This window comes from Pseudorasbora parva, chromosome 15 (assembly GCF_024679245.1).
Source record: "Pseudorasbora parva isolate DD20220531a chromosome 15, ASM2467924v1, whole genome shotgun sequence".
NCBI lineage: Eukaryota > Metazoa > Chordata > Actinopteri > Cypriniformes > Gobionidae > Pseudorasbora > Pseudorasbora parva.
The window spans coordinates 43,452,704-43,472,718 of NC_090186.1; the positions used below are offsets into that span (position 1 = coordinate 43,452,704).

General features: G+C 43.7%; 2 protein-coding genes across 2 annotated transcripts in view; one reads left to right on the forward strand and one right to left on the reverse strand.

The window, feature by feature from the left end:
- Positions 1 to 9,451: 9,451 nt before the first annotated feature.
- Positions 9,452 to 11,458, reverse strand: c15h8orf82 (chromosome 15 C8orf82 homolog). Its single transcript, XM_067418273.1, has 3 exons — positions 11,159 to 11,458; positions 10,976 to 11,024; positions 9,452 to 10,000 (listed from the first exon to the last, which is right to left on the reverse strand). Exons 1-3 carry the CDS (start codon positions 11,276 to 11,278, stop codon positions 9,552 to 9,554), a joined length of 618 nt encoding a protein of 205 aa, XP_067274374.1. The 5' UTR covers positions 11,279 to 11,458; the 3' UTR covers positions 9,452 to 9,551.
- A 686-nt stretch (positions 11,459 to 12,144) lies between these two features.
- Positions 12,145 to 20,015, forward strand: part of arhgap39 (Rho GTPase activating protein 39) — a 76,971-nt gene continuing 69,100 nt past the window's right edge. Inside the window, exon 1 of the mRNA XM_067418235.1 lies at positions 12,145 to 12,310. Within this exon, the coding sequence (XP_067274336.1) occupies positions 12,300 to 12,310 (11 nt within the window). The 5' untranslated portion in view covers positions 12,145 to 12,299. The remainder of the gene's footprint in view (positions 12,311 to 20,015) is intronic.

Genomic DNA, 20,015 nt, shown 5'->3' on the forward strand with positions numbered 1-20,015 from the left:
TACCTTATGCTTCAAAACTGCTCTTCAGAATCCTATGAGTGACGACACGGACACGGACACTACATCCGTATTTTTTACAGTCTATGGTTCGAAGCACCCGTTCCAAACGGGACTCAAGTCGGGGTCCGCCGGCATGAGAGTCGGATGCTCTTATAAAAAGGCTTAAGGCTTTAACCCCTAGCGTCAGTCACTAGAGCGTCTCTTGAGATCAGAGGAGGGAGGTTTACTCGCACAGCGACTACTAGCTGGCCTCCGTTATACCTGCATGTTTTTTTCCGGTTTAATTTTATAACCATATGTTGTGTTGAATGTGCAGTTTTTCATAAAATATATTTTGCAGATAGTTTATTAAAACATGGATTAGATTAATCAAACTGCATAATCATTTTCAATTAGCCTAATTAAATTTTATAGCTAAAAATATAAAGCCAAGGTTAAGCGTATGAAAAGCATATGTAGCAGGTTTATTTGTATACTTATGAATTCCACCCAAAAATATTTCTTTTTGTATTACTGGCAGTTTCGTTGTGGGTTCATTCTGCTTGCGCGTCGGGTTAGTGCAGTGTGTGCGAGTGACGTCATCAGATTGCGCAAGGCTTACCTCAGTCAGAGCAATGCTGGATTTGACTGAGATGCTAACCTGATGTCACGCAACACTCATTGCCATATTGTTTATGACCGCAGATAATAAACAGCATTGTGACAGCCCGTGCCTCGGTGTCTACTTGAGAACAACCCAGAACACAACGCAGAAAGACAAGACGGGTTACATTGGTGCCGTGACCTTTTGGATTCTTCGAGTATCGACGCCACCTCGATCGCCGTGGGGACTGCATTGTTTCACCCAAGTATTGCACAATGGACTCAGTGAATACACCAGTGGGTACGGGGGTTTTTGATCAGGATGTGTATGATACTGTGGGGTTTGGGCGGGGGAGGTTATTCAAGGATGAGGTTCAGTCGCCTGATGTGGGAGGGTTGAGAACGCCCATGGCGTGTTCCAGTCGTGTCCAGTTTCCCCGCAGTCTTTCCCCAAGTGAGCAGCGTACCACGTCAGCCTCTAGTGATGATGTAAGAGCCCTCATTACAGAGTTAGCCAGCCAAATTGGCCAGTCTATCGCAGACCAGCTGCAACGTAATAGCGATGTAACAGCACACGACACATCTGTAAAAAGGGGTTCACAGCCGGAACCGCAACCGACAGAGTTTAATTTGTCCGGTGTTAAGCTAGTAATGCAATCTGATGCTAAGGAGCCGCCTATTTATAGGGGTGATAGCAGTGATAAGTGCTCTGTGCGGGAGTGGGTGGAAATGGTAGGGGCATATTTTCGTAAGAGTAATGTTCCAGTACACCAGCAGCCACAGGAGATATTAGCTAAACTAAGGGGAAAGGCTAGAGATGTAGTGCGGGTTACTCTACGACATAACTCTACTGACCCGACTCCCGACTTTGTCTATGACATACTGAAACAACACTTTAGTGAGTTGACCTACTCATCCATGCCAATGGCTGACTTTTACAACACCAGGCCACTACGAGACGAAGGGGTGATGGACTACTGGATCAGGTTAAATAACGCCATTGATATCGCTGACGAGTGCTTAAAGAGACAGAGACGAAGTGTTGAAGATCCGGGACGGGAGGTATGCATGATGTTCATCAAGTTTTGCCCAGACCCCATACTCTCTAACAGACTTAGCTTCAAGGCGGCTGAGGAGTGGACCACAAGCGAGGTTCAGGAACGTATTGACGCCTACCAGAGGGAACTCAGGATGCGCACGCTGGCCAGTTCGCATGCTCCACTGAGACACATAGTCACGCACACCCAGTCAGCCATGTCACGAGAGCCAGAGCTGTCTCAACCAGCGCCAACAGAGCCCCAGTTTCAGCTGCCTTCTTCTCAGGGGTTCGTTCTGCCTCAAGCCACTATGTTTGCTAACGCATCAGTTCAGACACCAACATCACAGCTCTCACCTTTAGCAGAGCAGTTTGTGCCCAATTCCCCAGCCGTTCATTTGCCTCAACCATCCCATGCACAGTCTGTTCCACAACATGCACAGTCACCAGCATGCTTTCAGGCTCCCCAGTCCAGTCACGCCACTCCAGCCACTGCCGCAGCTGTTGGTGTGAATAGCATGAATGCACTGATCAATCTCCTAGATCACTTGGTGGTGCGTCAGAACGTCCAAGCCCCTGCACAAGAGCCATCATATGGTCCAATGACCTTTCAGAGGAGGAGCTGTAGAGTCTGTGACGATGTCAGACATTCCACGCTCGCACACTGCAGGAGAGAAAACCTGTGTCTCGCGTGTTTTGCTCCTGGTCACTGGAAGAAGGACTGTGACAAGTATGGACGGAAGCGGGTGGGCCAGGCTGATGCCAGACGAGGGCCGCCGGCGGGAAACTAGGGAGCCCACACTTGGAGAGGGGCAGTGTGGGGGATCAACACGAAACCCTCATTGGAGACGAGGACTTGGAGTTACTTTACGTTAATGCCTGTTCGGCCGTACCAGAAGGTCTTCAGGTCGTGGTTCAAGGGTCTGGAGAGGTGCCAGCTTTCAGTGATTTATTCTACGTTCAGGTTGTGGTTGATGACAAGGTAGAGCTGAAGGGCATGATTGACTCAGGATCCATGGCTTGTACGATGAGTGAGGGGGCTGAAGCATTACTCAAGGTGGCAGGAGTCCTTATTAAAGAGCCTGAATCAGCCGAGAGAATTGTGCTTGTGGGTTGTGGCGGAAAACAGACACGTCCCAGAGGTGTTTATGACTTGACGCTGTCTGTGTATGGAGTGAAGTGCGTTGTTCCTGTTTTGCTTGTGCCAGGCCAGCATGATGAACTCATCATCGGTTCAAACGTCCTCAAACACCTCGCACGTACCATGAAGAGCGATGAAAACTACTGGAGGCTTATATCAGCTGGAGGCAAGAAAGTACCGTCAGACTGTGACCAGTTCCTTGATATGCTGTCCTGCACCACAAGATGGAAGAGCGAGGATGTCCCAGACAAGATCGGCCCTTTGAAGCTGTCTCATGCTGTCACACTGGAACCGCAGCACGAACACCTAGTGTGGGGTAGGCTGTCCAGCAAGGTGCCGATGTCTCCAGGCAGCACAGTCATTGTGGAACCATGCGGTTCCAGGTCAGGTCCACGGGATGTCCTTGTGGGTCGTGTCATCACTGCAATGTGGGCTGACAGGTGGGTGCCCTTGAAGATGACAAATCTTTCGCCGAAGCCAATCACATTGAGACGTAATGCCATCATCGCTGATGTTTTCCCGTGTCTTGCTGTGGAGGACTTCAACGTTCAGCAAGGTCTGTGTGAGATGGAGGGCTTGAAGCCAGAGAGTGTTATAGTTTCGGCTGTCACAGATGCTGACCTCAAAGCACGCCTGTCCAACCTGGGGTTGAGCGATTTGGACATTGATTCATGCGAGGCCAGCATTTGGGCAAAGAAACGTCTTGTCGAACTGGTTCAAGAGTATGAAGACATCTTCTCCAGACACTCACTTGATTGTGGCGAGGCGAGAGAGTTTGTGCACAGCATTCGCCTGACAGACGATCGCCCATTTCGCATGCCATATAGGAGAGTTCCTCCTGCACATTACCAACAGCTACGACGCGTGCTTTCAGACATGGAGGAGAGGGGGATCATCCGCAAGTCCATCAGTGAATATGCATCCCCTCTCGTCATGGTGTGGAAGAAAGATGGTGGGCTCAGAATCTGCACAGACTTCAGGTGGCTGAATGCACGGACTTTAAAAGATGCCCACCCACTGCCTCATCAGGCCGACTGTCTAGCAGCACTGGGAGGTAATGCTGTCTTCAGTACAATGGATTTGACTTCGGGCTTCTATAATGTTCCGATGTGTGAAGACCACAAAAAGTATACAGCCTTCACGACACCTGTTGGGTTGTATGAGTATAACAGGATGCCACAAGGGCTTTGTAACAGCCCAGCATCGTTCATGCGTATGATGCTGAGCATCTTCGGCAGCCTTAACTTCACCAGCCTGCTCTGCTACCTAGACGACCTACTTGTCTTTGCGCCCACTGAAGAGGAAGCACTAAACAGGCTCCAAGTGGTCTTCGGTAAGCTCAGAGACAACAACCTCAAGCTGAGCCCCAAGAAATGCCACCTTCTGATGAGGTCAGTAAGGTTCCTTGGTCACGTCATTGACCAAAGTGGGGTTGCGGTGGATCCCAATAAAGTTGATGTCATCTGTAAGATGCCAAAGGAGGCTCTGATGGAGGAGGATGGTCGTACCCCTTCTGTAAAGAGGCTGAAGTCATTTCTTGGCATGGTGTTCTTCTATCAGTCTTTCATCCCTGGCTGCTCAGCCATTGCCAAGCCCCTGTTTGCTTTGACGGCAGGCCAGAAGAGGAGAGGCCGGACTGGTCGGAGTGGTGGAGGTGCGGGTATGTACAGGAAACTGACTGCAGCGGATTGGACTCCTGAGTGCGAAAAGGCTTTCCGGAAGCTCAAGACAGATCTGCTTAACTGTGCTGTATTGGCCCATCCTGATTTCTCAAGACCATTCATCCTGTCCGTTGATGCATCCCTGGACGGGCTTGGTGCTGTGTTGTCACAATTGCCAGCAGGGGAGGACAAGGCTCGCCCCATTGCTTTTGCCAGTAAGACCCTCAGCAAGTCACAGCAAAGATATCCCGCTCATCGTCTTGAGTTTATGGCACTGAAGTGGAGCGTCTCTGAGAAGTTCAGTCACTGGCTGAAAGGGCATGACTTTACTGTGTGGACGGACAACAACCCGTTAACCCACATCATGACCAAGCCCAAACTTGATGCGTATGAACAGAGGTGGGTAGCTAAACTGTCTTCATACAACTTCGACCTGAAATACATCCCAGGCCCAAAAAATATTGTAGCAGACGCACTCAGTCGAGATCCCTTTACCACTTCAGTTAGCAGGCGTCTGATCCAAGAGCCATATGGTAGACTAGTGCAAGAGGCTGAAGGTGCGGAGGCTGAGGAGGTGCAACAGACATTCAGACTGGGCGTCCAACACCTTCAAGCGGTTCAACAGCACGAGCCAACACATTACACAACAGGCTCCTACAGTGCAGCTGAAGTCAAAGCTGCTCTAGCCGCTCACAGCTCCTGGAGGAGTGGTGTGGAGAACAGGGCTCTTTGTCTTGGCCAACATGTCCAACAGCTGCAACCCGCAGGCCAGTGTACTTTGCCCTCACTCACTCTGCGCGAATTGGAAGATAAGCAGCTTCAGGATCCCACAATATCTTCTGTACTACCGTTTGTGGTCCGCAGACGTCGCCCATCCAGACGAGAAAAGCACAATATGGGCCCCAGTTCATTGGCATTACTGAAACATTGGGAGAGGCTAGTCATCCGGAATGGTGTCTTGTACCGAGAAACGAAGGACCCTGTGAGTAGGATGAAAAGATTCCAGTTGCTACTGCCAGCCAGTTTGAGGGGTGAGGCCTTGAGGGGAGTTCATGACTTGGCAGGACATCAGGGACAGGCGAGGACGCTCCATCTGGCAAGACAGCGCTTCTTCTGGCCCAGTATGGAGAGGGACACAAGAGAGCATGTGCGATGCTGTGAGAGGTGTGTACTTGCAAAATCTCCAGAGCCCTCAGCACGAGCCCCCTTGAAAAGTATTAAAACTTCCGCTGCCATGGAACTGGTCTGTATTGATTTTTGGTCAGCAGAGGATAAGAACAAGAATTCTGTTGATGTGCTGGTTGCGACTGACCACTTCACGAAAATGGCTTTTGCCTTTCCATGCAGGAACCAGACTGCCAAGCAAGTGGCCAGGAAGTTATGGGATTGTGTCTTTTGTGTCTACGGGTTCCCTGAGCGCATCCACTCTGACCAGGGCCCTAATTTTGAGAGTGAGCTGGTGTCTGAGTTGCTGCAGCTGTCGGGGGTGGCAAAGTCTCATACAACGGCTTATCACCCAATGGGCAATGGGGGCACAGAGCGCTTTAACCGTACACTGGGCAACATGATACGGAGTCTTCCTCTGAGAGCCAAGCGAGAATGGCCACAGCAGATCCAGACGCTGACGTTTGCATATAACGCAACTGCTCATGAAACAACCGGCTATGCACCCTTCCACTTGATGTTCGGCCGCGTTCCGAGGCTGCCAGTTGATGTTGTCTTTCAGTCTGTTCTGCACGACTTCACTGTGACAGACTTCAGCAGCTACTCAAGGACCCTGCTATCTTACCTGTCTGAGGCAGCCAATATCGCCCAGCAGCATGCCACTAAAGAGCAGGAACAGCAGGCTCATCAGTACAATAAAAAGGTCAGAGGGGTTTCCTTACATGTTGGAGCCCGAGTGCTGCTCGCGAACAAGAGAGAGAAAGGTAAAAAGAAGTTAGCCGACAAGTGGGAACCTGCAGTGTATACGGTAGTGGAGCGGAACCCCAAGACTCACATCTACAAGATCAGCGATGCCTCTGGCCAGAGCAAGGTTGTGCACAGGAACCTTTTGCTTGATGTGAGTTTCCTTCCTATCCAAGACACCCTGGAGAAGCGGTCTCTGGTCAGCTCGTTGGAAGTTGAAGATTCAAGTGGCTGTGGAGATGCGGATAACCTGAGCAATCTGGAACAAGAGTCTTCACTGGCACGGACATCCTCGTGGGTTCTGTCAGACCCAGATCGATCTGCTGAGGCTTCAGCAGCCGAAGAAGCTTCTATTCCAGACCTTGAGGATGAGTCTAACGCTCATGAAGTTATGGCCAGTCCACCTGAAGCGACTCTGTCTGGTCCAGACCCTGTTCAGTCAAATGAACCTACTGACGTTGATACAAGTCTGACTGACTCTACTCCCACTCAAGCCTGCTCATCTGCTGACTCAACTGTGACTCAGACTGCTGTAGTTAGTAACAGAGTTCAAGGCAGGGTTGTCACTAGAACTGGGAGAGTGGTTAGGTCTGTCAATAGGCTTATTGAGAGTATGGTTCAGAGACCTGTTATATGGGGCCTCTCTTTGCCTCAGAAAGTTTGATTTAGAGTGCACATTAAGTTTTTTCTCTTTTCAACTAGTTTCTTTTTGTTGTTGTTTTTTCCATCCTTGAATGTAAAACCGTACTGTGGGGTTTTTCAAGCCAGGGGACCAGATGTTTAGGGGTGTAGGCTGCACCTTTATGTTCCTGAGAAGATGAGGGCCTGATCAACCTTCTTTTTTCTCTTGATCTGTTTTACGGATAGTTTTTTACTGAACTTTGGGATTCGATCTCATTGTTATTTGGTCCGGGTACGAGTGTATTTACATTGATGCATCTTTGGTACTAATAATAGAATTCAAGGGTGGTTTTATTTTGGTGGAATTCAGGGGGGGTGAATGTAGCAGGTTTATTTGTATACTTATGAATTCCACCCAAAAATATTTCTTTTTGTATTACTGGCAGTTTCGTTGTGGGTTCATTCTGCTTGCGCGTCGGGTTAGTGCAGTGTGTGCGAGTGACGTCATCAGATTGCGCAAGGCTTACCTCAGTCAGAGCAATGCTGGATTTGACTGAGATGCTAACCTGATGTCACGCAACACTCATTGCCATATTGTTTATGACCGCAGATAATAAACAGCATTGTGACAGCCCGTGCCTCGGTGTCTACTTGAGAACAACCCAGAACACAACGCAGAAAGACAAGACGGGTTACACATACAAATCGTAATTTAAGCATTAACGGTTATTTCGTTTCCCTGACTAACAATATTGACGAATTCTGTACTGGCTAACCAAAAACTGACGTTACAAATATGTTTTGGGAAAGTTTTGAACAGGGATTTTCAAACGTATTTGTTAACTATTAAGCGTCTAAAGTGTCGTCGAGATATTAATTATATAGATAAATTATATAAGATAAATTGATTTTATTCCCAGTTCATATTATCTCCATCTCAAAAGGTTTGCAGGTAAACTTATTATAGAGTTACAGTTAGGGTTAGTTACTTGTAATTATGCATAATTTATTATTACTAGCCTATACTACATGTAGTAACATGTAACTACATCACCTTAAAATAAAGTTACCTCGTCTTTTTTAAGTAAGGGGTTTATTTCGATTATTTCTATTTTTAAAAAAATATAATTTAACATTTTAATTTATTTGATTAATAGCTTGAACCCTCTAGCCTGGCTATGAACCCCCTGCAATTCCCTCCAGAAACGCCTGGGTTTAAAAAAGCCCTGATCGGTTGAGACATGGACTCCACTAAAATGTAAGCAGCAGATCCTTTAAGCCCTGTAAGTTGCGAGGTAGGGCCTCCATGGATCGGACTTGTTTGTTCAGCTCATCCCACAGATGCTCGATTGGATTAAGATCTGGGGAATTTGGAGGCCGAGTCGACGCCTCAAACTGGTTGTTGTGCTCCTCAAACCATTCCTGAAGCATTTGTGCTTTGTGTCAGGAGCATTATCCTGCTGGAAGAGCCACAGCCACCAGAATACCGTTTCCATGAAAGGCTGAACATGGTCTCAGCAATGCTTAGGTAGGTGGAGCGTGTCAAAGTAACATCCACATGGATGGAGGACCCAAGGTTTCCCAGCAGAACATTGGCCAAAGCATCACACTCCCTCCGCCGGCTCGCTTTCTTCCCATAGTGCATCCTGGGGCCATGTGTTCCCCAGGTAAGCCACACACACACACACACACACACCCGGCCATCCACGTGATGTAAAAGAAAACGTGATTCCTCAGACCAGGCCACCTTCTTCCATTTATCCGTGGTCCAGTTCTGATGCTCACGTGCCACTGTTGGTGCTTTCGGCGGGGTCAGGGGTCAGAGGTCACCCTGACTGGTCAGCGGCTATGCCGCCCCATACGCAACAAACTGAGATGTTCTGTGTATTCTGACAGCTTTCTATCAGAACCAGCATTAACTTCTGGAGCAGTTTGAGCTCCAGTAGCTCGTCTGTTTGATCGGACCACACGGGCCAGCCTTCGCTCCCCACGTGCATCAATGAGCCTTGGCCGCCCATGACCCTGTGGCCGGTTCTCCACTGGTCCTTCCTTGGAGCACTTTTGATAGATACTGACCACTGCAGACCGGGAACAGCCCACAAGAGCTGTAGTTTTGGAGATGCTCTGACGCAGGCGTCTAGCCGTCACAATTTGGCCCTTGTCAAACTCGCTCAAATCCTTACGCTTGCCCATTTCTCCTGCTTCTAACACATCAACTCTGAGGACAAAATGTTCACTTGCTGCCTAATATATCCCACCCACTAACAGGTGATGAAGAGATCATAAGTATTATTCATCTGTTAGTGCTCATAATGTTACTCATGATCAGTGTATATATATATATAAATGTATGTTAGATGCAATTAATTGATTTGACAGCACAAATTATTTTGTTATACTAGTAAAAGTTATCAAAACCTGCAAAAATATCATAAACTGAAGTGTGGAAATTATGTGAACGTAAATGAAAACAAACATTAAGAAATCAGACCAGCCATAAGACACAATATATACATTTATTTCAGCAGTATGTTCAGAACATACGTTAATTACAGCAGGATTATAATGGTCACGATCTACTTGTAGGTTGATTGAATCATCTTCAATCTTTTTCAATATGAAAATATTTGGCCAACTCTTTCGTTAGAGTGTGTCGACGCCCCGCCCACATAAAGTGAGTGGGCTGTCCTGTAGTCTCCTGTCCCGCGGCATACTCAAAATGGGCACTCAGCTCAATGGCCAACGCCGACCGTACCAACCCCACGCCTCCCCCCCGCTCAGGTCCAGGATGGTACAGTCTGCCGCTGGCCGGCTGCATGAAGAGAGACTCTGGGCGGAACGGGACGGTCAGTTTAGCTCCGCCTCCACAGTAGGACAGGCGTTCCTCATGCCCCGCCTCCGATAACAGGTGCGTGAAAACAATGGGCTGGTCGTCACAGCGCAGGAAGTTGCGTTCGCGTCCACAGAGCGAGAGGAAGGGGAAGTCCTGCTGATAACGGCCACTCTGGTTCGATTTCAGACGATTGAAGAAGAAAACTAAGAAGTGCTGGTCTAAGAGAGAACAGACAGAAAGAGTTGTAAAATCCCACACAATTAAACTCAGGGCTGGTTGGTTTGATTCAAACTCTTAATTTAAAGGAACTGTATGTAAGAAATGTATTTCAATTAATCATAAAATGGCCCTGATATGTCACTAGACATTAAGAAATTATATTATCTTCATTTGTGTTCTGAAGATGAACGAAGGTCTTATGGGTGTCCAACGACATGAGGGAGAGGAATTAATGAAATCATTTTTAGGTGAACTAACCCTTTAAAGTGATTTATTTGGCGTACTGTGAGACACTTGTTCACACTGCAGTGAGCCAGATCATATTAGGCATGGTAAAACATGGTACTGTGGGGTAAATCAATAACACCAGATTTAAACAATAAGACTAACTGTGTTGAGCTGGAGAACAATGATTAGTTTATGTCTATCAATGATCCAAACAGTTGCTCACCTGTCTAATAAAACATCAGATATTAAAGTGGCTTTGGTATGTGCAAGGTTTCTACAAAATAAAACCGGATGGTAACGCGTGTATGATTTCATTGATAGCCGACACATGGTCCGTGTCCTGTTTAAATCACTTATTTCTCCTGGATTCTTGAAAACATTTGGGATAAATTACACAAGTCAACAAAATATATAACACTGTTCAAGTGGTTTTTGGATATTTTAACCTAAAATCCTACATATTGTGCCTTTAAACCCTAACGTGGGTTATAAATATGATAACCATAAAGTGCAATCGTCGTATATTACCATGTTACGCCACAGTACGAGCAATTTCAAGAGGATTAACCCTATTGAGCTGTAAGTCAGTCACTCTGTAAGAGGTTTATATTAATGTGATATACAGACCACAAGACGGCATATTCCATAAGAACATTACACAACATAGTATTAGATATGTTATATAAACCTCCATTAAGGGTTCACTAATATATAACTGTATATTGTTGATGCAGAAGTAGAAATACCTTTGAAACAGGTGACAAAGTTCTTCACCTTGGTGTCATCCAGAAAGAGCTTGACAAGAGAGAAAATAAATCATGATTATGGGAATGATTGCATCAATTTCCTCAGCATAGATTTACATAATAAAGGCTTTATTATGTATAGCTATGGTCCTCAGTATAATGGCATCTTCTCAGAGGGTGTACCTGTCCTTGATGATCGATATAGTAGAAATACTCTCTGATTCTTGCTTCTGGACTCTGTCCTTGTGTGTAAGAGGACACGCTCCTCCAATTAGCACTAAACAGTCTATTGACAAATCTCATAGCTGGTTTATTTGCAGTAAAACCCCTGCATTGTAATGTCTGTTATGTTTATATTTTGCAGAGGTCCAGCTGTCTCTGTGACCGGAGGAAACAAACGCCACGCTCATTCGTTCCGCCTTTCGGAAGTCGAAAACGCCGCTGTTTTACATGTTAAAACGCGTTAGTGTTTGGGTTTACGAGCTCTCATAAACATCATAAGATTTGGCTAGATTGTCACATTATTATAATAAAAGCGGTGACGCATTTGATTGTACTTCAGGTAAACACCAGGTGGCGCTGTCTTGTATTTAATTAGGCAACGCACAATGGCAATAAGATTCACACTGGCATAATGAACAAGAGAAAGACGGTAATTGAACGAAATGATAAATAACAAAGTTTCATTTTTAAATGCATCAGTGACATGAAGTCTTGCGACTAGAACTTCAAAGTATGATTTATTAGACTTTCTGAACACTATATTTGTTTTTTAACTTTTTTTTAAATAGTAATATTCAAATAATTGCCACTTGCTTTAATATTATCTGATAGACAGACAGACAGACAGACAGACAGACAGATAGATAGATAGATAGATAGATAGATAGACAGATAGACAGATAGATAGATAGATAGATAGATAGATAGATAGATAGATAGATAGATAGATAGATAGACAGATAGACAGATAGACAGATAGATAGATAGATAGATAGATAGATAGATAGATAGATAGATTTTAAACAAAACTTGTTGTTTTCTTTCTATTTTTCGTTATTGAATACAGTTCGAGATGCGCGCCGGCGTTCTCGAGTTGCCATGGTAACCTGCCCTTTCCAGCCTCCCCGCGCGCTCCTCGCCAGCGAGAAGCGCAAAATGACGTCACGTTGTCGCTGGTGACGGAGACGCGGGCGGACAGCGCGTGCTCCGGATACTCGGCTCATTCGCTTTCACTGCGGCGGCGGCGGCGGAGCCTCGCGCATCATGACCGGCGTCCTGTGGATTACTCTCACTGCGCGTTAAAGCGGGAACAAGAGGCACCATGGCTGAGAGGTAAACATGACCCACGCGCGTGTGTGTGTGTGTATGTGTGTGTGCGATGAAATGCGGCGATTTGGTGATCGCGATGGAGGTGACGGGCGCGCGACTGCGATGGTCACCCGTCACTTAAACGCGATGTGTGTTTGTGTGCTTGTATATGTGTGCGTGCGTGACACCCCCACACCCATAAGCCGGCGCGAGGAGCTCCAGCACCGGCTCGTTGTTGATTTTCTGTCATTCCTCCGTGAGGACGCGGACACGCACCTAGCGAACGCATCCCCCCGAGGCGCGCGCACGGTGGGGCGATGCGATGCGAGGACGCGCAGCATCCTATTTTAAGCGAGATGTCATGACAGGGATGCAGACACCTGCAGCACGCGAGCGTCGACGCGTCGCCCTCTCCCGCGAGCCTTGCGTTGTTTCATTATTCATGCTTAGTGTTGAGGAAGTCAGCGATGCATGTGGAAATGTGGAGTGTCATTTTTATTGGAAACCTCCTTGTGTTTATCAAACAAAGCATTGGTCATGAAACAGATGCTCAGGAACCCACTGCGTGTACTATATATATATATATATATATATATATATATATATATATGAGAAATCATCACACCCATCTACATCAGCCTGTCTATCATTTTGTGTGTTCATGCGGGTTCCGGAAGTAAAATCCCATTCATTTTCTCCACAGGGGATGTGATTTTTAACTACAACTTATAAACCTTTAAAGGCAGGCCTAATGTGAGCAGCCATCAGCCCTAATTTAAGTTAATTTTAAATTATCCATGATTCCATGAGCGTCGGAAGCACACGCACACACACACACACACACACACAATGTGGATGGGTCCTCTACTCACTCCTGAGGCTCCAGAAACATTTCACTAGAGTAGATGCCATTTACCTGAAGGTAAACATTTACACTATTCCCATATCGTTTAACCTACAATGCATGACATACATATTCAGGTCTTTAGCGACTCGGATCTATATCTAACACGCGGGGGAATCTCCTGTCGTAATAAAAACTCTCCTGATATTAGAGTTACAATTACAGAAGAATAAAATAAAGCATGTTTGTTGCCTTTCGGAGCTCGGAAGGGTTCAGTCTGAGCAGATGTTTTATATCATCATCACTGTCCTCGTCGGAGCTTATTTCCAGAACATTCAGCTTCTGGCACATATTGGCAAAACTATCATTTTCAACATCTTCAAAATCTATATTTTGATGTATGATGACAGCTTCCTTGCTAAATCCACCATAATGTGACGGTGACACTAATATTTGATTGCGTTCAGAACTTCCATTTCAAGTTTTTTTGATGATTCTTCCTATTCTTTTGTTTTCTGCCTGCGGTAACTATGAATGAAACGTCATCATTGTGTATCAATTCCTAAACAAATGACTCTTTGAACTGGTTATTTTCAGTGAATCAAGAACATGCAACGAATGTAGTCCAATTAATGAACAAATGACTCTTTTGAACTGGTTCTTTTCAGTGAATCAAGAACATACAGTGCAACGAATGTAGTCCAATTAATGAACAAATTACTCTTTTAAAATGGCTCTGTTAAGTGAATCAAAAACACAACGCTCAACCAGTGAAGTCCAATAATTCATGAACAAATGACTCTTGTGAGCTGGTCCTTTAAATGAATCATTCAAGAGACTCATTCTAGAGATTAATGAACAGAAGTCACTGTATGAATGATGAATCCTTCCCTCAAATTGCTGAATCTGCATCAAATTATCTTTGTGTGATGGAATATTTTATTAAAAACTTATGATATGTTAATATTTATGTAAAGAAGTAATAGCTGTGTTCCAGAAAATGAATCAGACCTGAATCAAATGTGAAGATGTACAGATTCCCAGCACTAGAGAGAGGCGTGTGATGTTTCAGATTTGATCGAGGTGTGGAGGGAAGAGGTTGTGTGTGTGTGTGTGTGTGTGTGTGTGTGTGTGTGTGTGTGTGTGTGTGTGTGTGTGTGTGTGTGTGTGTGTGTGTGTGTGTGTGAATGGATGAAAGCACAGCTGGGTGGAGCGCAGACGTGTTTCGTCCCGTGCTCGCTGTCCTCGTTGAGTCATTCTCAGAGAGTTGTTTACCCTGTGGTCAGTATTAATGTCATTGTGTCGTGGCTGTGGCATTCAAAACGTGTGTGTGTGTGTGTGCACAGGTGCAGCCCTGACAAACACCTGCTAGCCTTCTGCTCTCATGATAGATAGATAGATAGATAGATAGATAGATAGATAGATAGATAGATAGATAGATAGATAGATAGATAGATAGATAGATAGATAGATAGATAGATGGATAGAACGATGGATGGATGTATAGATAGATGTATAGATAGATAGATAGATAGATAGATAGATAGATAGATAGATAGATAGATAGATAGATAGATAGATAGATAGATAGATAGATAGATGGATAGAACAATGGATGGATGTATAGATAGATGTATAGATAGATAGATAGATGTATAGATAGATAGATAGATAGATAGATAGATAGATAGATAGATAGATAGATAGATAGATAGATAGATAGATAGATAGATAGATGGATAGATAGATGGATAGAACGATGGATGGATGTATAGATAGATGTATAGATAGATAGATAGATAGATAGATAGATAGATAGATAGATAGATAGATAGATAGATAGATAGATAGATAGATAGATAGATGGATAGAACGATGGATGGATGTATAGATAGATGTATAGATAGATGTATAGATAGATAGATAGATAGATAGATAGATAGATAGATAGATAGATGATAGATAGATAGATAGATAGATAGATAGATAGATAGATAGATAGATAGATAGATAGATAGATGGATAGAACGATGGATGGATGTATAGATAGATGTATAGATAGATGTATAGATAGATAGATAGATAGATAGATAGATAGATAGATAGATAGATAGATAGATAGATAGATAGATAGATAGATAGATAGATAGATAGAACGATGGATGGATGGATAGATAGATAGATAGATAGATAGATAGATAGATAGATAGATAGATAGATAGATAGATAGATAGATAGATAGATGATAGATAGATAGATAGATAGATAGATAGATAGATAGATAGATAGATGGATAGAACGATGGATGGATGTATAGATAGATGTATAGATAGATAGATAGATAGATAGATAGATAGATAGATAGATAGATAGATAGATAGATAGATAGATAGATAGATAGATAGATAGATAGATAGATAGAAAGATAGAACGATGGATGGATGGATAGATAGATAGATAGATAGATAGATAGATAGATAGATAGATAGATAGATAGATAGATAGATAGATAGATAGATAGATAGATAGAATTTAAACAAAACTTGTTGTTTTCTTTCTATTTTTCGTGATTAAACACAGTTCGAGATGCGCGCCGGTGTCCTCGAGTTGCCATGGGTTATGTCACTTCTGTTTATATTATTTATTAAAGTGCCCCTATTATGCCTTTTCAAATATTAGTGTAGTTGAGCTGTTTGTGAATGTAATGCAGAGGTTTAAAGACCAAATAATGCTATCGTCTCCTAAAATCAATTCTGAATTGGTGAAATGAGTCATCAGTAATTCCGTTCAAACATATGTAACAATGTAACTAATTTGCATAATGTCAGCCTGCTGTTTTCATTGGCTAAACAGAGTCTACTTTGCCCCGCCCACAAACACTCGTTGCATCTGAGAGTTTTTGGTTTGTGTTTTCTGCGCTTCGAATTCACTTGACACATGAACTTCAAAAGGAGGAGGACTCACACGGGAATGAATAAAGCCGACGCCTGTTACTGTTCGTATCACTAGCTGTGTTTACATGGAGCCTTTTATGGAACCAGCAGCACAATCGGATAAAAAAAGTGACTTGTAACCACCTCAACCGGAAAGAGTTGGCCAGCTCTGATTCAAATGTCATTGGGATTGTAAGGAGTGGTTTAGTCCTCTTCTAATCCGATCGAGAGGGCACTTGATCAGATTGAAACCCGAAACGGGAAAGTCCTGCCCATGTGCAACGACGTAGAATAATGACGTATGAGCAGAATGAGCAGTTCTTCCTGATGAATAGTGTCATAAAGGAGTGTCCTGTCATTCTGAAATGTGTTTTCCTCTCACCGTCTGTGAAATAGAGCAGGGAAACGTCCCACCAGTCCTTGTTTCGGATTCTCATCCACAGACGCCTTGTGACGCCTTGGGAATGCCGTTTTTACTGTTTGATAAATATAAGCAGCATAATGTGCTCGTCGTCGCCTAATTAGGACCTGAAATATAGAAAAATCTGCTTTTTAAAGGTGCACTATGTAAATAATTTTCAGTAAAATATCCAAAAACAACTAGGCCAATGTTATACGTATATATATTTAATTCTTTTTTGTTGTTTTACTTTTAGTCCATCAACTTAAACTTTTATATTTCAGTTAGTTGCCAAATTCAACATTTTTAATTTTAATTTAAATGTTTTTAGGTTTAAGTTCTTCATCTAATATATATATATATATATATATATATATATATATATATATATATATATATATATATATATATATATATATATATATATATATATATATATATATATATATATATATATTTGAAGCTTTATTTCAATTTACTAAAACCATGTTTAGTTTTTTTATTTAACAATAACAAACCGTCTATTTGACGCATATTGCACAAAAATTAGAAAGCAATTGGTCAATTCAAACGGTTATGAATCAGCGAATTGATTCATGATTCGGATCGCCAATGTCTCGTGATTTCAGCAGTTTGACACGCGATCCGAATCATGAATCAATTCGCTGATTCATAACCGTTTGAATCTTTATTTGAGGATTGAACACAAACGCGGAAGAGAAGACAATGCTGAATAAAGTCGTAGTTTTTGTTATTTTTGGACCCAAATGTATTTTGGATGCTTCAAGAGACTCTAATTAACCCACTGTGTCTCATATGGACTACTGTGATGATGTTTTTATTCCCTTTCTGGACATGGACAGTATAGTGTGCATACACTTGCATACGCTCTCGGACTAAATATAAAATATCTTAAACTGTGTGTGAAGATGAACGGAGGTCTTACGGGTGTGGAGCGACATTAGGGAGAGGAGTTAATGACAGACATTTCATTTTTGGGTGAACTAACCCTTTAAGATATCAGACAAATGTTCTTATCAGGCCAAAGAAAACATATATCGACCGAGACGATATATCGGACAATATGTTGGCCGATATATCATGCATCCCTAATTGCTATTAATTCAGATCTGAATTAATATGCAACTTCCAGTAGCCTGACAAGCCTGACCCACATCAAGATGTTTGGTCTGGAAACTCCCCATTGACAGCTCAATCTGAGGGGCGGATAAACGGTCGTCTTTCAAACTCCCTCTGCACGCGATAGGATAGCGCTACACCAACCAGAGCAACGAAGGTGAAGCAGAGCTCGCTGACTGATTAAACATTCGCCGTATCCGGTCGGCTAAACTCCGAACACATCTTCCCTTCTTAAGAATGACTTCAGTGCCGTTCTTTGTTCTTTTCTCAGAGAAAAGCTTAACTCCAAGTCTTCCAGAGTCGCGGTCAAAGCTGATTCGAAAGACCGCCGCCGTTCGCCAGTTTCTGTGTTTACTAGAAGCACGCAAACGCAACTCGGCCGTCGTCATTATGGCCCCGCCCACCGACTCAATACACGATGTGATTGGCCCGACAAGAGTTTGGCGTTTACAGCTCAGACGGGTATTGAGAGTTCCTAGACGACACTCGCGGGTAGATTAGATTTGCTGCCGCTAGGGTGCGTCTAGATTTTCAGGCTTAACTTCCAGTACGCTGTAAAAAAATATTTAGAAATAAAGTTACCTGGTTGCCTTAACATGTTGAGTTAATGAACATTTTTTGAGATTTGACAACCCTTATTGAAATATTATTAAAAGATTTTGTAAGCATATTGGGTAAGTGTGTGTGTTTTATTTCTGATGACGCAGACAAATTGTGCTATGATTTATCAAATGTTTCATGTGGTTCAGATACAATAATATTTTCAGTTTTTATTTATTAAACACATTTCCTTCATTGCATCAACTCAAATTTTTAATTTCAATAAACTCAAAATTTTAAGGCAACCAGGCTACTTACTTTTTTAAGTTAACTAAACCAACATTTTTTTTACAGTGAGTGTAGTAAAGATGCACCGGTTCAGACTGTAAGACTGAGAGCGTTTATGACCCACTAAGTTCATTACACACGAGGACCGGCGCGCTGCGGTTGTGATTGGCTCGCCACCGGCATTCACACTATGCGGTCTGAATTGATCTGCCCTGTTAAACATGCTTGACCGAGCCATTATCCCGCGTGTTTGAGCTCTGCAGAAGGGCACGGGGTCGTTGTTTTCTGGTCTAGTTGGTAAAGGAGTCTTGTTGTTAGAATTGGTGCAGTGAATTAAAAGCTTTTCGTAGTTCATTATCATTCAGATGATGTAAAATGAGCTCTGTGCTTGACTATCTGCCTTAAAATATCTCTCTCTCTTATGAAGTAGTTTTATGATGATAATAAGCATAATTTTGCAGATGACTTCTGATGCTGATATTGAGTTGAGCAGCTGCTTTGGAAGATTTCTCAGGAAGGTCAAGCGAAGACACTCCATCACACTAATGATATTTAAATAGACCGGCCCTTTACTTGCTCGTCTGTAATGCATACTTATAGATTAGCGTAGAAGATGAAAATGAAAAAGAGATTATTAAGAGAAGGCGAGGCCAAGTGAACTAGACTATTTATATTTACTTATATTAAAGTATATTGTCTTATTTGTGGCATTAACGCAATATCATGGCAAATTGTGCAGACATATTTTTTTTAGCCAGGCTGTTATACAAAGAATGCATAACATTATGACCACCTTAATATTGTGTTGGTCCTCCTTTTGCTGACCCGTCGACTTATGGACACCACTAGACCCCTGAAGGTGTGCTGTGGTATCTGGCACCAAGATGTTAGCAGCAGATCCTTTAAGTCCTGTAAGTTGCGAGGTGGTGCCTCCATGGATCGCTCGATCGCACAGATGCTCGATTGGATTGAGATCTGGGGAATTTGGAGGCAGAGTCGACGCCTCAAACTGGTTGTTGTGCTCCTCAAACCATTCCTGAAGCATTTGTGCTTTGTGTTAGGAGCATTATCCTGCTGGAAGAGCCACAGCCACCAGAATACCGTTTCCATGAAAGGCTGAACATGGTCTCAGCAATGCTTAGGTAGGTGGAGCGTGGCAAGGTAACATCCACATGATGGAGGACCCAAGGTTTCCCAGCAGAACATTGGCCAAAGCATCACACTGCCTCCGCCGGCTCGCCTTCTTCCCATAGTGCATCCTGGGGCCATGTGTTCCCCAGGTAAGCCACACACACACACACACACACACACACACACACACACACACACACACACACACACACACACACACACACACACACCCGGCCATCCACGTGATGTAAAAGAAAACGTGATTCCTCAGACCAGGCCACCTTCTTCCATTGCTCCGTGGTCCAGTTCTGATGCTCACGTGCCACAGTTGGTGCTTTCGGCGGGGTCAGGGGTCAGCATGGGCACCCTGACTGGTCAGCGGCTATGCCGCCCCATACGCAACAAACTGAGCTGCTCTGTGTATTCTGACAGCTTTCTATCAGAACCAGCATT

What these genes read in the sequence shown, in the direction of transcription:
- c15h8orf82 (XM_067418273.1), bottom strand. Translation starts at nt 11,278, where the DNA reads ATGAGATTTGTCAATAGACTGTTTAGTGCTAATTGGAGGAGCGTGTCC. An exon ending in ATATCGATCATCAAGGACAG is followed by an intron (nt 11,025 to 11,158) that starts GTACACCCTCTG and finishes TCTCTTGTCAAG; the next exon opens with CTCTTTCTGGATGACACCAA. An exon ending in CTTTGTCACCTGTTTCAAAG is followed by an intron (nt 10,001 to 10,975) that starts GTATTTCTACTT and finishes GTTCTCTCTTAG; the next exon opens with ACCAGCACTTCTTAGTTTTC.